General features: G+C 42.5%; 2 protein-coding genes across 2 annotated transcripts; both read left to right on the top strand.

Moving 5' to 3' along the window:
• Positions 1–1,367: 1,367 nt before the first annotated feature.
• On the top strand, positions 1,368–4,440 carry LOC118754815 (ryanodine receptor-like; the record flags this gene model as incomplete). The annotated part of the gene is given in 2 exon segments (XM_036489689.1): positions 1,368–3,153; positions 3,155–4,440. Coding segments are annotated over 2 exon segments (2,665 nt in total), but the record flags the coding sequence as incomplete, so codon positions are not given.
• A 5,887-nt stretch (positions 4,441–10,327) lies between these two features.
• Positions 10,328–13,041, top strand: LOC118754814. Its single transcript, XM_036489688.1, has 3 exons — positions 10,328–12,101; positions 12,157–12,337; positions 12,391–13,041. Exons 2-3 carry the CDS (start codon positions 12,203–12,205, stop codon positions 12,985–12,987), a joined length of 732 nt encoding a protein of 243 aa, XP_036345581.1. The 5' UTR covers positions 10,328–12,101; positions 12,157–12,202; the 3' UTR covers positions 12,988–13,041.
• The last annotated feature ends 1,824 nt before the right edge of the window (positions 13,042–14,865 follow it).

The following is a 14,865-nucleotide window of genomic DNA, read 5'->3' as shown; positions in this document are numbered from 1 at the left end:
AGTGTAGTGCTTACTTCAGCTGAAGAGATGGCTACTACATGTTTTTAACAAAATTTACAGAACACAAATTTTTTTACCAGCATAAATTGGCACTGAACAGGCACTAAATTATGGCATATGTGCCAAACCAATCGGTGAATGTTGAAGTGATTACTTCAGGGACTTGTCGATTTTGCCTACGAGCAATTGAACGAATTTTCAAATATATCAAAAATAATTTTAACATTTGCCGCACCAAACCAAACCAATTATTCATGTTAAAACTTTAATTGATTGACCCATATCTATTAAAAAAAATTGGCGACAAAAAGTTATGTTTCCATCAAGGAACTTTCATCTGATATTCTATTATTTTTTTACGTTTTTATTATTTCTTACGTTTGCATGAGCAGCTTTTTTAATATTTTTTGTTTCACAAATCTTTCATTATTTATATTTCAACTCTTTTAATCCTTTTTAAATATAACGCCTTTCGTTCGGTGCCCATTTTACCATGCCATATTTACTTTAATTTTAAATTTAGTGTCTTAGATTGGTGACAACACTATAGAAAAATGCATAATCAAAGATTTCTTAAGTACCTTTCGTTTCATTCCAAACTTGTAATATTGCATATATCTTGTCAGTTTAGTAGCGTTTTCTTATGTTGCTCAAGTGCCCTGCAATCGCACTTTTTCGGAACAAAATTTGCGTTTAAAGGGCAGATGGATATACATTTTAAATTTAATTGAATAAAATTTTTCAAACAGGTGACAAACTTCTTCAGTTGGCAACCCTATTCAAAAATGTTTTGGGAATACCACTTTCTTGCGCTACTTCAGTTTGATACCTACTTTGTAATAATATGTTATTTATGTCATCAATAGAATAGAATTGAAGTCGGTAAAAAAAAAGAAATTGGTTTAGGATTAACAACTAAAATTAAAAATAAGGAGGCTCGAAATGCAGCTATGTTTCCATGGAATTTGTTGTTCATAATTGCCAGTAGAATACGCCAGTCCCCGAAACAAAGTAGACAACAAATTTGACCCGCCCTAATGTACATACATATGTATGTACATCCATATGGACATATCCCAAAAAACTTCCATTTTTGTCGCGTCCGTACCATTTTTTATTTGCTTGGAGCTTTGTACTTAACTGTTTATACTTCCAAAATTTTTTGTTGAATATAGCACTTTCCCTTTGCCTGGTAACAGTTGCAATATACATACGATCTTTCAGTTTCCTTCCTGTTTTAAGCTTAGTTACGCGTGCGAATGTCGCGTCCGTAACCCAGGATATGCCCATATGTATGAGTATTTATTTTATCTTGCTATTGACTTGAATACATGTGTATGTGCATTTTATTTCGCAACGTAATACAGGGATGAAATGGACTTTCTTTTGGCATGCTGTGAACGTAATCACGAAGGCAAGATTGACTATGGTGATTTTGTTGATCGCTTCCACGAACCATCAAAAGAGATCGGTTTCAATCTGGCTGTTTTATTGACTAACTTAAGTGAACATATGCCTAATGAGCCCCGTTTAGCGCGTTTCTTAGAGACTGCTGGATCCGTGCTTAATTATTTTGAACCTTTCCTAGGACGAATCGAGATTTTAGGCAGTTCCAAACGAATCGAGCGAGTATATTTCGAAATTAAAGACTCAAATATTGAACAGTGGGAGAAGCCTCAAATTAAAGAATCAAAACGGGCATTTTTCTATTCCATAGTCACTGAAGGTGGTGACAAAGAGAAACTAGAGGCCTTTGTAAACTTTTGTGAGGATGCCATCTTTGAAATGACCCATGCTTCAGGTTTAATGGCTACAGATGATGGTGGTGGTAATGTAAAGCGTGATACCGCCTATAGTTCATACATGAGTGAAGAGGAAGAAGAGCGGGCCGCACGTGATCCCATTCGGCGAACCATACAAGCTATTAAAGATGGCCTTAAATTTGTAATATATATGCTGAGTCCATCCAACATAAAACATCAAATAGGAGCAATGCAAACCAAGTCGGTGCCGGAGTTAATCATTGGATTTTTCAAATTAATATTTTACATGTTCTACTATACTGGCTATGGAAATTTCTGTGTGGTTCGATACATTTTCGGAATACTTATGAATCTAATGCGTGGGCCAGCTCCAGAAGAAATTGAAGCTCCAACAGTGGATGAAGAGCCATTTGGTAAGGCCTTGCTCCCACTACCTATTGAAGAGCCACCTGGGCCAGAGTTGAACAAGGATGAAAGCGGACAATATAAAGTAACAGTACGTGAATCCCCAAGTGGAAATGGTTTGGAAGTAACGGGTGAATTAAGTACAGAAGAGGGAGGAGTGGCTGCCGACCAATCAGTAGAATTCGATCAGTATCAAATTCAAGAGCCAATTTCCATCGTAGACTTACTAGGCGGAGAGGCAGCCAAAAAAGCGGCACAAGAACGACAAGAAGCTCAGAAAGCCCAGGAAGCAGCTATGGCTTCTATTGAAGCTGAGGCAAAGAAGACTTCAGCTACTGCTCAAGAAACGCCTGCTGTTCATCAAATAGACTTTGCTCAATATGCTCACAGAGCTGTTAGCTTTCTGGCACGCAATTTTTATAATCTCAAATATGTAGCATTGGTACTAGCTTTTAGCATCAATTTTATGTTACTATTTTACAAAGTGACATCTTTCGGTGATGATGAAGAAACTTCAGGTGACGATGAACTCATTCTTGGCTCAGGATCTGGTGGTGGCTTAGCTGCATCCGGGTTTGGTGGTGGTTCGGGAGATGGTTCTGGAGATGACGAAGGCGGAGAAGAAGATTTACCGGAACTAGTGCATGTTGACGAAGATTTCTTCTACATGGCTCATGTTATACGGATTGCTGCAATGTTACATAGTTTGGTTTCTCTCGCTATGCTGATTGCGTACTACCATTTAAAGGTGCCTTTAGCTATATTTAAGCGAGAAAAGGAAATTGCACGTCGATTAGAATTCGATGGGCTTTTTATTGCTGACCAACCAGAAGATGATGACTTTAAGTCACACTGGGACAAATTAGTGATATCGGCGAAATCGTTTCCTGTAAACTATTGGGACAAGTTTGTAAAAAAGAAGGTGAGACAGAAGTATAGCGAAACTTATGACTTCGATTCAATATCTAATCTACTCGGTATGGAAAAAAAACGCATTCATGGCACAAGATAGCGAAGAAGGTGGCTTGGTGAAGTACATAATGAACATAGATTGGCGCTATCAAGTATGGAAGGCGGGTGTTACATTTACCGACAATGCCTTCCTTTACTCACTGTGGTATTTTTCTTTTTCTGTGATGGGAAACTTTAATAATTTCTTTTTCGCTGCTCATTTGCTGGACGTCGCTGTAGGTTTCAAAACTCTTCGAACCATTTTACAATCCGTCACACATAACGGAAAACAACTAGTGCTCACTGTGATGCTCTTAACGATAATTGTATACATATACACTGTAATTGCTTTTAACTTTTTCCGGAAGTTTTACATTCAGGAAGAAGATGAGGAGGTGGACAAAAAGTGTCACGACATGCTGACTTGTTTTGTATTTCATTTATACAAAGGCGTACGGGCCGGAGGTGGGATTGGTGATGAAATTGGAGATCCGGACGGTGATGACTACGAAGTTTATCGCATTATTTTCGACATAACATTTTTCTTCTTTGTCATCATTATACTCCTGGCCATTATTCAAGGTTTGATTATTGACGCTTTTGGAGAGCTTCGTGATCAACTTGAGTCGGTGAAAGAAAATATGGAGTCCAATTGCTTTATATGCGGAATGGGCAAAGATTTCTTCGATATAGTACCTCACGGTTTTGACACACACGTGCAAAAAGAACACAATCTGGCAAACTACATGTTCTTCTTGATGCATCTCATCAACAAACCGGATACAGAATATACCGGACAAGAGACATATGTGTGGAATATGTACCAACAGCGCAGTTGGGACTTCTTCCCCGTAGGTGACTGCTTCCGTAAGCAGTATGAAGACGAGCTTTCAGGCGGAGGTGGTGGGGGTTAATTTTAACAAAAAAATTTTAATCAAAACGAACTCTAAATGTTTTTAAAAGTAAGGAGAGAAATTATACCCACTAATCTTGTATACATATTATATCAACTACTTTTGTGTAAATATTTAATTTTTTCTTTGTGAACGATGTTTTTAAGTTGCTTGTATCCTGAAAATTCCTAATAATATCTATAAAAAACCATTATTTTGAATCAAGAATTTGTATTGTTGATAGCTCAAATGAACGCGGTAGTTAAATCGAAAACATAACCTTCCAGCGAAAATTTGTTGAGCTAATCCCAAACCAATGATATGCATAGTAATTATTGCATATAAGAAAGTTGTATTCAACAAAGAATTGGAAAGTGCTTTGGTGTACCAAGTACAATTTATTAAACATATATTTAGAAGAAAACGGTTTTAGGAAAAGATTAAAATAAGAAAGGATTTTCTGAACTAATATAATCGATTTCATAATTATTTATGTGTAAATAAATAGCTTTTCTAAGTTTAATACAGTAATAATTTTAGTTCTGTTCTTCGAGGAGATAATTTGTACGAATTATCATGATTTAAAACGCGCTCGTACCGACGAAATTTGAAAGCAATGAGAAATTAAAGCTGCCTTTACATGAGGCGATTTTTTTACATGAAGTTGCGAATTCTCATAAAGATTTTTACCAAAGAGAAGTTCGAAACTCGATTGTGGCACACGGTTGCACATTCGTAAACAATAATTTGATTGAAACAAATTCGTTAAACTTTTATTATACAATAACTTGCCCGATTTAACAATGAAAGAACTAAGTAAATATTGTTTTACTTAATTAATCTAGTCAATTCCATGAACAGGTAGTATTCGTAATCGAACTGCTTTCACAAGCATCGTCAATGTAACTACATACGACAAAGAAATTGAAAAGTATGTTGTAGAACGTCATAATTAAAAGCAATATAGGTATTTATGTAAAGGTCCTGTTTGATCTTAAAGAATCAAAATGTATGATAAAACATTATTATGAAATGCAACCGTGTACACTTTCCGGCAGTGAATAGAATTAACCCTGTGGCACAACCACTTCCTGTGTGCCTGATCAGCTAACATTATTAATGCATCTGCATTAGATCTGTTGTTGACTTTCTCTTAAATCGGGTAAACATTTTTGAGTGGGATGTTAACTCTGCTATGAGGGGTGTAAAGAAGCGTTTTACCCAGAATGCTCCGACGCTTCTGTTTTCTATGCTGGGGTATACTCGCCGTGCCCAGGGTCCGCTACAATAAATTTGGGGCCTTTGCAAATAGTACTTTATTTAATTATCCTTATTCTCAAAAATGTGTAAATTCTTATTTTCTAAAAATACAATACGATTAACGGTGTACAAATTTCTACCGGTGCTATTCTATCGACGCTCTGCTGCGGTGCGACGTCGGCGCTACTATGTCGGCACTCTGCTATGTTATGAGCGGGCGTCGCCGTCACGCGGGTTCACGGTAGACTGTGGAGTGGCGGCCCTCTACCTTTGAACAGCCAAGCCTTGTATAGGAAACTATTTACAAGTCAAGAGCTATTCGCTAATAGCTGTGCGTTCACGACCACAGCTCCGCTACTGACACTTGCTGCTGGGCGAACGGGTGCCGCCGCCATGCGGGTTCACGGTAGACTGTGGAGTGGCAGCGCTCTACCTTTGAACAGCCCAGCCTTGCATAGGAAACTATTTACAAGTGAAAAGCTATTAGGGGTATTCTCGAAGTCTTGCACGATGCACGGATTGCACGAAATGCAAAAATACTATTCCAAATTTCGAAGAGTACGAGAACACCCCATTGCAAAGTGGTAGCATGCATGGGGAGCAAGCAGCGAAATTATGTATCAAATACAATAACAAGAGACAGCAAAAAAAAAATTAAGTGAGCGAGATGAGAGGAATGAGAGAAATATGTAGCAATTCCAACAACAAAACAACTAGCACAGGGTCGCTATTATCTTGCTATGCTATTTTGCAAAATATATACATGGGTTTCGACGTTGCATATTTTGCAGCGATAGGAAATGTTGTTTCCCATGAATTTTCTTGTTGTGTGTTTGCAATTTATGCAATCCGTGCAATCCGTGCTACGTGCAATGGCTTTGCAAGATTTGGAGAATACCCCTATTGCTTAGTGAAGAGCTTAGAGCGGTATGTTGCTGACTCACCTCTGTTATAGCTGTTGCTCTTCGTGTTGCTGAGTCGTATAGCTATATGCTGCGTCGCTATGGTGACGGTGTCAGCAAGGATGTTGGTTGGCCGTGTCGATGATTTTGCTGCAGTCGTTGTTGTTGGTGGTGTAGTCGTTATTGCTGGCGTAGGGGTACGCGCTCGTGTGCGCTAAATTCCGCGAATATTTATCCCCCACACTTCCCTCCCTCTTCGGCGGGCTTAATGCTTGGGATGTTTTGGCCACATACGTGCTCCTATTGGTATATGGTGGCTTGATAGTTCCCTATGCATAGCCTCCGGAAAACACCGGACCCTTTCAGCAATCTCTGGGAACTGGTGTAGTGCTGTCCCGCTGGCTTCGTCGGCGGGAATTATTATTTGTCCTCTCGATGGTGTTAATTGGCATGGTCTTGGGGACGGTGGTGGTACAACTTCGGATGGTGCTGATGGTCGTGGGGGTGACGGTGGTTATGGGGTTACCTTGGTGGGTGCTAGAGGTCGTGGCGGTGATATCTCAGGGGTGTTGGTGGTCGAGGTGGTGGCGGTAGTAGTGTAGCTGTCTCCGGTGGTTGCTAAAGTACTCTCAGCGGAGGAACTCCCGCCACTTTCAGGAGTCGGCCACACAGATGTATAGGTCGTGGGTCACCTACTGATTGGCAAGGGCGGGCAGGAACCAATGTTTCGCGACGTTGTGTGACGCGAGGATAACCCGTTGGCCGAAGAGGTCGATGTGGCGTTTTTACCGGTGCATGCGCTAGTAGTTCACTCCCCGGTCGGGTTGGCTTAACTACCACACCACGAATGGGCTGAGCATGGTGCCTCGTGCGTTGAGCGTGGCATCCAGGCCCCTCGCCCAGGCATCGATAATTGGGCCTGTCAGCTAGTAGGGTCCTGCCAGCGTCTGCAGGTCGGCTTCGTATAGTGCTATTCCGCCTGGTCCTAGCAGGAAGATTACTCGCGGGCCCGTTGTCGCCTGCTGAGGTGGTTCCTCGTCTGAGGATAACTCGACTTCTAGTGGTTCGGGCAATCCAATGTCGGTGTCTTGGTCGCCGGTAGCTTCATGTTAGTTTGTCGCTAGCTGGGCTATCGGCTGGTGAGCTGTCGTGCTGGTGTTCGATGAGCTGTCGCTTATTGTGCTGCCACTGGGCGAGCTACTGTCGGGCGTAGTTTGGTCCGTGTCAACTACGCTCTCGTGTGTAGTGTCGTGGCCTGCCACTACCCTCCCCACAGAGAACGTGGGTTCCCAGGCGGTGTTGTGTCCATTGTCTCCCGTTGGGCTGACGGTCGGGCGAGCGGCGAGTGTGCGCCGGGCGACTTCGTGGGCGGCGTGTGCTACCCTTGTGAAAGCTGCTGTGGCGTGCACGGCGGCCGTGCGCGCGGCGATGGCCCGCCGAGCAGTTGTTTGGGCTGCGGCGGCGCATGCTGCTGTCAGCATGCTGGGTGTGTGGATGTGGCCGCGTACCTTGCGACCGCCAGCGCAGGTCGTTTCCGCGTGGATGGCGATGGCGTACATACTGGCTGTGGGTGCGGCGGCGGCCCGCTATTCTCCATTTTGCTTGTCTCTTTAAGATTCATTGATGAATGATTTTCCTTTTTACATATTTCTTTCGCTTTGTCCAGGTGTGGATGGTTCGCTGGTTGATGATCGAATGATTGCCTCCACTGACGCGACGGTCTTGCTAATTTTATTTTTTGTAGTTAAAATGGAATTTATTTAATATATTTGTTTCTCTCCCTTTTTTTGTTTTACTATTTTGTAGCGGTTTCGGCCGTGTTGTATGCCTTCAGTTGAGCAATGTTCGCCGTTCTTGTCCTCCCATCGTCGGTTCTTCGTAGTTCCACTTTTACCGGTGATACGTATCTGGGTACCTGGTAGGGGCCGGCATATTTTGGGGCTAATTTTGCCGCGAAACCCTGTGGACCAGCTCACCGATTTTTGGGTTCCACTACCGGCAACGCAGGTTGTAATGACGCGCGGCACATTCCATGCTTTGTGTGACGATCCTGAACGCTACCTGCATCCTCGTGGATTTTGCTGCGGCCGTCGGAGCTATTTCGCCTGTTGCGTCAATTATTTCGTCGAAGAGTGCTCCCGGTAGTCGTCGTTCCCGTCCTTGCACCAGGAACGCTGGGCTGTATCCTGTGGAGGCTGTCACGCTCGTGTTCACGGCGGTCGTCCCATCGCTTACGTTGTATTTTCGTAAGTTGTGCGATAATCCGCCTTACCGTGTGGTTGGCGAGTTCCGTCGGGTTGTCTTGGCGGTGTATGGGGCCGCAAATTGTTGGCGTACCCCCACCTCCTGAAGGTAGCGCTGCCGGAGTGTGCTGGCAAATTGTACTCCATTGTCCGAAAACCTGGGTACACCGAATTGGACGAGGTTGCGCTCCCTAAACGCGCGACGAAGTCTGTATCATAAGGACCAACTCGACCCCCTTGCTAAATCGGTCGAAGAATGCCAGCAACATGGCGTTGCCACGCGTGGACCGTGGTAGGGGTCCAATGAATCGGCGCATAACTTGGCGAAAGGTTTCTGTGCAACCTGCGAGAACATCTTGCCGGCTGGTTTGTGTTGTCCCTCCTTATACTTCTGGCAGAACTCACATTGACGAACGTACCGGCTGATGCCGCGAAACATTCCTGACCAATAATACCAACTGGCAATACGCGCAACTGTTCGGCAAATACCCATGTGTCCAGAGCTTGGTATGTCATGGTTCTCTCGCAGTACTCTTTGGCGGAAGGGGTCGTTCTGTGGTCCTGTATCAGATATTCGGTGTATTTTGCCGCGTTGGTACGTACTTCGTCAACGCGTCTGTGCCACCATTTGCATCGGGGTTCCGCCACTGTTGTTCATAGTAGCGTTTCTAGTGGTTGTCGTGACAATGCGTCCGCGACTAAGTTCCCTTCGCGGTACTCGATGAAGAATGCGTGTTGTTGCAGCTCAAGGGCCCATCGCGCTTTACGACCTGAGGGACTTTCGATGGAATTTAACCACTTAAGTGGCATGTAGTCGGTTATGACGTTGAATCGGTATCCTTCCAGATAGGGCCTCATTTTGCGTATTCCCCAGACTATGGCTAAGCACTCCTTTTCCGTGGCCGAATAATTGACTTCTGCCTTATTGAGCTTCCGACTGGCGTATGCAATTACCCGTTCACCGCCTTCCAACTCCTGCGTGAGTACCGCCCCTAAGCCGAAACTACTCGCGACCATCTGCAGGCTTAATTTCTTGCTGAAGTCTGGGTGGTACGAACCGGCGAAACCAGGAAGCTATCCCGAGGTATTGGCGCACCTCTTTCACGTTGGTCGGAGGTTTTAGTTCCTGGATGGCGGCGACTTTGCCGGGGTCGGTGTGTATGCCCTTGTCACTAATAACGTGGCCCAAGTACCGAAGTTCCTATTTAAAGAAATCACACGGGGTTAATGCGCAGGTTGGCCCGCTGTAGTCGCTCTCTGGAATGTTGCGGGTGCGGAATGTAGGCCGAACGGCATGACGCGCTCCTAGAACAGGCCGCGTCCCGGGACGGTGAAGGCGGTGTACGGGTAGCTATTTGGCTCCAGGGGAATCTGCCAATATCCGTTTTTGAGGTCTAGGCTACTGTTGTACTTCGCCCGACGCAATTTGTCCAATATGTGCTATATCCTCGGCAAGCAGTACCGGTCCGGTACTCATCGGGCGTTGAGTTGACGGTAACCTTCGCATAGGCGCCACTTGCCGTTTTTATTCCGGGCTAATACGATCGGTGCACTGTGAGGACTGCGATACATCATAATTGCCGAATAGCTCGTCGATTTCCGTGTCGATGATAGATTGCATTGCAGGGTTGCGCAGAAAGTATCGCTGCTTGATGGGGCGTTCGTCCGTCATGACGATTAGGTGCTACTCCACTTATAGTCTCGAATTTCTGCAATTTTTCTCCGTGGTTGGGGTCTTCGTGTTCTATTCAGATGATCCTCTCCCTTGTAGACCTCCGTCTTGTACGGCGCCTCCTTTTGATGCCCATTGGTGGGCGATTTCTTGTCATGGCGGATGGTTCGGTGTCCCGGTAGTTGCTGCTGGGTCGCTTGGTGTCGTCGGCGTGGGTTGTATGGGTGGATCCGTCAACATGATGCGGTGGCCACCGCAGAACATCGTAGCTCCGATTCCTCCTACTGTGTCCAGGTCCAAGATGATGTCGTCAATTGCTCCAGGTAGAACGGCGTTGTGGATCGTTTGCCCAAGGCGGCCATAAGGATCCCTATGGTCATTATTATTTTTGCGCCTCTCCCCGAGATAACCAAGTGCTCCCCCCAGCTGACAGACAGGAAACTCCTCGAGTGACCTGTGTCGATGACCGCTTCCGCGGGCGCTCCACCCAACGAGATTAGGGCGTAAAGGCGGCCGCGTTCTTGCCTCCAGATTATTGGTTACTCGGGGGCTTCATCGCGCCTATTCCCTGGCGAAGCAGCACTCTATTGTTCGTATGTTTTCCCGGCCACACTTCCAACAGCACAGCTTCCGTGGGTTACGGCACCTTCGGGCGAAGTGTCCCTCTTGACCACACCACACCTCCTGCATGTGTTGCCGATATGAAAAGTTTGAGTCGCAGCTATTGAGGGGGGTAGGGTTCTCACCGCGGTGTTATACGGTGCTTCTCGATGATGTTGTGCTTTTCGATGATGGCAGTCGCTGCTGAAATGCCTGTCTTGGCTGGGGTGGTCATGAGATCGTCACCAACGTGCCTAGTTATTTCTCGTCGTGATGCTTCTAGGACCCGCCGATGGCTTTCGTAAATGTTTTCATATTCTTCTGCGAGCGTGAGGAGTTCCCTGGAAGTACTATAATTTTATCGCTTGATGTACAGCAAGTTGTCGGGGTGGCTGTTGCGAAAAATCCTTTCCAGCCATTGTTCATTGCTGTAACCCGCGTATCGCATCAGGTTTTGAATCGCGATCACGTCGGCCAGCTCCTCTAATCGTTCTTCAAACGCCAACGGGTCGCGTCCTCCATCGTATATCACCGACCACTTGCGCACCTGGTCAATGACGGGCGCAACAGTAATGGTAGGTACCTGGTTGCCGTTGGTTAGTAGGTCAGCGCTTGGTGCGATGGATGTCGTTGGTGGGTGTTGCGGTAGCGGTTGTGTACTCAGTGGTGGATGTGCTAACAGGCTCTGCATTGGCAGCCTAACGGACGCATTAGCGGTCCTTTCGCCTTGGTTCATGGGTAACGGTATCTTTGGTTCACTTTCGTCTCCCCAGGAGGCCTCGTGTTCGTTGTATGCTGCTTCCATCGCGAGAAATTTTGCGTGAAGCTCCAGGTCGACGATTGCTTTGGTGGTCCATGCCGCTATGCGTTTTCGAATGTCTCGAGTGGTGCCTGTGTGTTCGATGCCCAATTCCTGCGTGATTTACACCAACTGCTTTTTAGATATGCTTTCCAGCCATACTATGCTCACGGGTTCCTTCATGGCCGGTTTAGTTATCGGTTGCGAAATGTTCTCTTTGTAGTGTACTATTTGCAGGGTCCCTGCTCGGGCGCCAATTGTAACAAAGCGCTTTATTCTGAAGGCCCCGACGCTTCTGTTTTCTGTGCTACGGTATACTCGCTGTGCCCAGAGTCCGCTACAATAAATTTATATTGTGGGGTCTTTGCAAATAGTCAGGGTTGTTGTGGAAACTGACCTTTGTCGGAATCGGAATTGAAACCGATGAAAAATTCGCGTTGGTGTCATGCATTCCGATATTATCGGTTTGATGTTTGAATCGGAATTAATATCGGTTTTTGGTGTCATAGAAACTAATTTTATCGGTTTGCTTATCGGAAATAAACCAAGCAGCTTATCGCTGTCAGAATTTTATTTGAGTTTTGTTCTTTCTTGGTGGATATTTTGCTAATATGTGAGTACATAACTTAAATTTATTTAAAATATGTATTTTAATCTCCAATTATTAGGGGATAACACAAGAACAATGTACAAAATTCCATTATAGTGGAATTCATGGAATATAATCCCGATATCGCAAAGGGCTACACGAAACGCGATAAGCCCTTTGTTAATGCTCTTTGGGAAAAGTTAACAAATTCCCTAAATAGCGCAGGCCCACCCCAAAAGGATGCTAATGGATGGAAGAAGGTAAGTGTTAAATTCAGCCTCAATGTGAGTTCTATTAACTTTGTTATTCTCAGACGTGGACTGAATGGAAGAGTGAAATTAAAAAAAAAATTTCACACAACAAATGCGAAGCTCGAGCTACTGGTGGGCCCTTTACCAAACACCAATTAACACAATTAGAAGAATCGGTTGTACGTATATGTGGAATTGCTCAATCGGTCTATGGTGTTACAGGCGTTGCACTTGGCCAAACAGAATCTGCGAAGGACCTTCTTATCGATGAAACGAACAACGAAATGGCCTCAACTTCATCTAAGCGGCAAGTGGAGCCTTCTAATTTTTCTAGCACCCCAAACGAAATACCATCAACGTCAAATAAGCGACAAATGGAGCCTTCCACTATTTGTAGCACCCCAAAAAGGCCAAGAGTGGAAAGCACAGGGCAACGTTTCAAGAAATTTTTAGATGAGGAAACCGAAATAAAGTTGGAAATGAACGAGAAGTTGGATGAGCTGATCAAAATTGGAAAAGAAAACCAAAGAAGTTTTAGACGTATGTATCGTGCTGTCGACAACTTTGTGAGCGTCAGTACGCAAATTTTAACAGTGCTGCAAGAAAGAAATCAAATTGAAAAAACAGCGACTAGATCTCCAAAAACAACCAAATGCTAATAAGTGGTCTCATTTTTAATGAAAAATAGTTTTTAAGTTTTAAGTACCTTGTAATCTGAGAAAAAATACTTATTTTTATTTTTTATGTACATACACATACATACATACACTGGAAATGAAAAGTGAGTGCCTGGTGATGTTTGATGAATATTTGCAGTGTTTTTTGTGTTATTTTTTATAAAAATATGGTTCATGCTTTAACCAAAATCACACAAGTCAAACTTTCAAACTTTATACAGAATTTAGAAAAATTCTAAGAATTTTCATCAAAATTTTGAACTTTTTAATCCGAATTTTTAGAAAAATTTTGGGTATGCAGATACATACATCGGTTATAAAATTTTAGTAAAATAAGTGCAAGTTTTGATTTAGTTTTATAAACGCGTTGATTTAGTTTTATAAACTGCACTTTTTATATACAAAAAAAAACCAAAATTTTGTGTTGATCGTTTACCGTCACAGTGGAACGCGTTGCAAATATTATTTATATTTTATTTCGATGACGGTGTGAACCAAGCGCCATAAAAATTTATTATTTATTTTTGTCAAATATTTTGGATATTTTAAATCAAATAAACATAGAATTTCAAAGTGAATCATTCAGATTGCATAATTTATATAACAATTTAGAAAGCAACTTTAAACTTATATTGTATTTCTTTGTCAAACTAAACTGTACGCCAAGTCAGCTGATGTAGACATTTGTAAACCAGATAAACATTTACCTATTAAGGAAGTATATTTATTTATTTACAACAATTAATTATAATACATATTACTATAATATTATAACCAATTAAAAAAGGAACTTATGGATACTAGTTGCATAGACCATCGGCCCTATATTAAAAGCAAATTGAAGTAAGCTTAGTGTACATATGTATATGGAAAAAAATAAAAAATAAAAAATTTCTATTCATTAATTATACGAACGATGCTTTGCTTTATATAAGGTGGTATAAATTGGCAGGTTTAAGGAATGACGTGACAATATTAATATTCGAGGAGTTTATATCTTTAAGTAGCGAAGACGGTGTTTTTGAGTTGAAGTGTTGACGCCTGACGCCAGTGACTTACAGTCATCCAGTAGATGTGTATCGTTTGGGGTCAGTCCGCATCTTGGGCATATTGATCTATTTTCTCCGGTTAAGAGGTGTGAGTGTGATATTTGTATGTGGTCAATTCTCATACGAACAGCGGATGCTGTTTTTATATGGGTTGATGGCTTTATATGCGTGGTTGAAAGACGACCACTCATTTGACTCCACTTCTTGGTAGATCATTTTTATTTTGTTGAAAATATCTAAGGAAGTATATATTACTTATGCCGCAGAGACGTGTATGTATATCAACAGCACATTTAAGTAAAGTCCAAATTTTAAAAATAAAAAACACAATATTCAACAATGTTATATTGAACTTTGTTTGCAAATAAAAAAATAGATTTAATTTAGCAGTGAAATTTTGAAAAGCCTTGCATGTATTGATCCATTGCCATATAAACAAAGCGCTAATTATACATTTTTAACCGTTTAAATAATGTTCCTAACTTTTTTAATTTCGATAATTAAATAGGTTGCGCTGAAGTAAGCAAGGGGGAGCAAGCAAGCTAAAAAATGCTTTAATTAACTTTTTAAATTTCGAAGTAACTTTTTTTATTTTTAACTTGTTATGTTTGCCGCACAGCGCAATTTCTCAGAACTGAATTTGATAAAAAAAAATGGAACAAATTGCTTTACTTTGATAATGGTGGAATGCATAATATTTTCCAAATGCCATAAAATGATAAAAAAAAATTAATTCCGAGTCCTATAAGTACAAAAAGTTTTTAAACTAAAAATAAGATTATATATAAGATATATTTGCTGTTTTATTATA

This window comes from Rhagoletis pomonella, unplaced genomic scaffold (assembly GCF_013731165.1).
Source record: "Rhagoletis pomonella isolate Grant_MI unplaced genomic scaffold, Rhpom_1.0 Rhpom_scaffold_04685, whole genome shotgun sequence".
In the NCBI taxonomy this organism is placed as follows: domain Eukaryota; kingdom Metazoa; phylum Arthropoda; class Insecta; order Diptera; family Tephritidae; genus Rhagoletis; species Rhagoletis pomonella.
The sequence above is the reverse complement of the archived record's forward strand: the minus strand, read 5'-3'. Positions and strand labels throughout refer to the sequence as shown.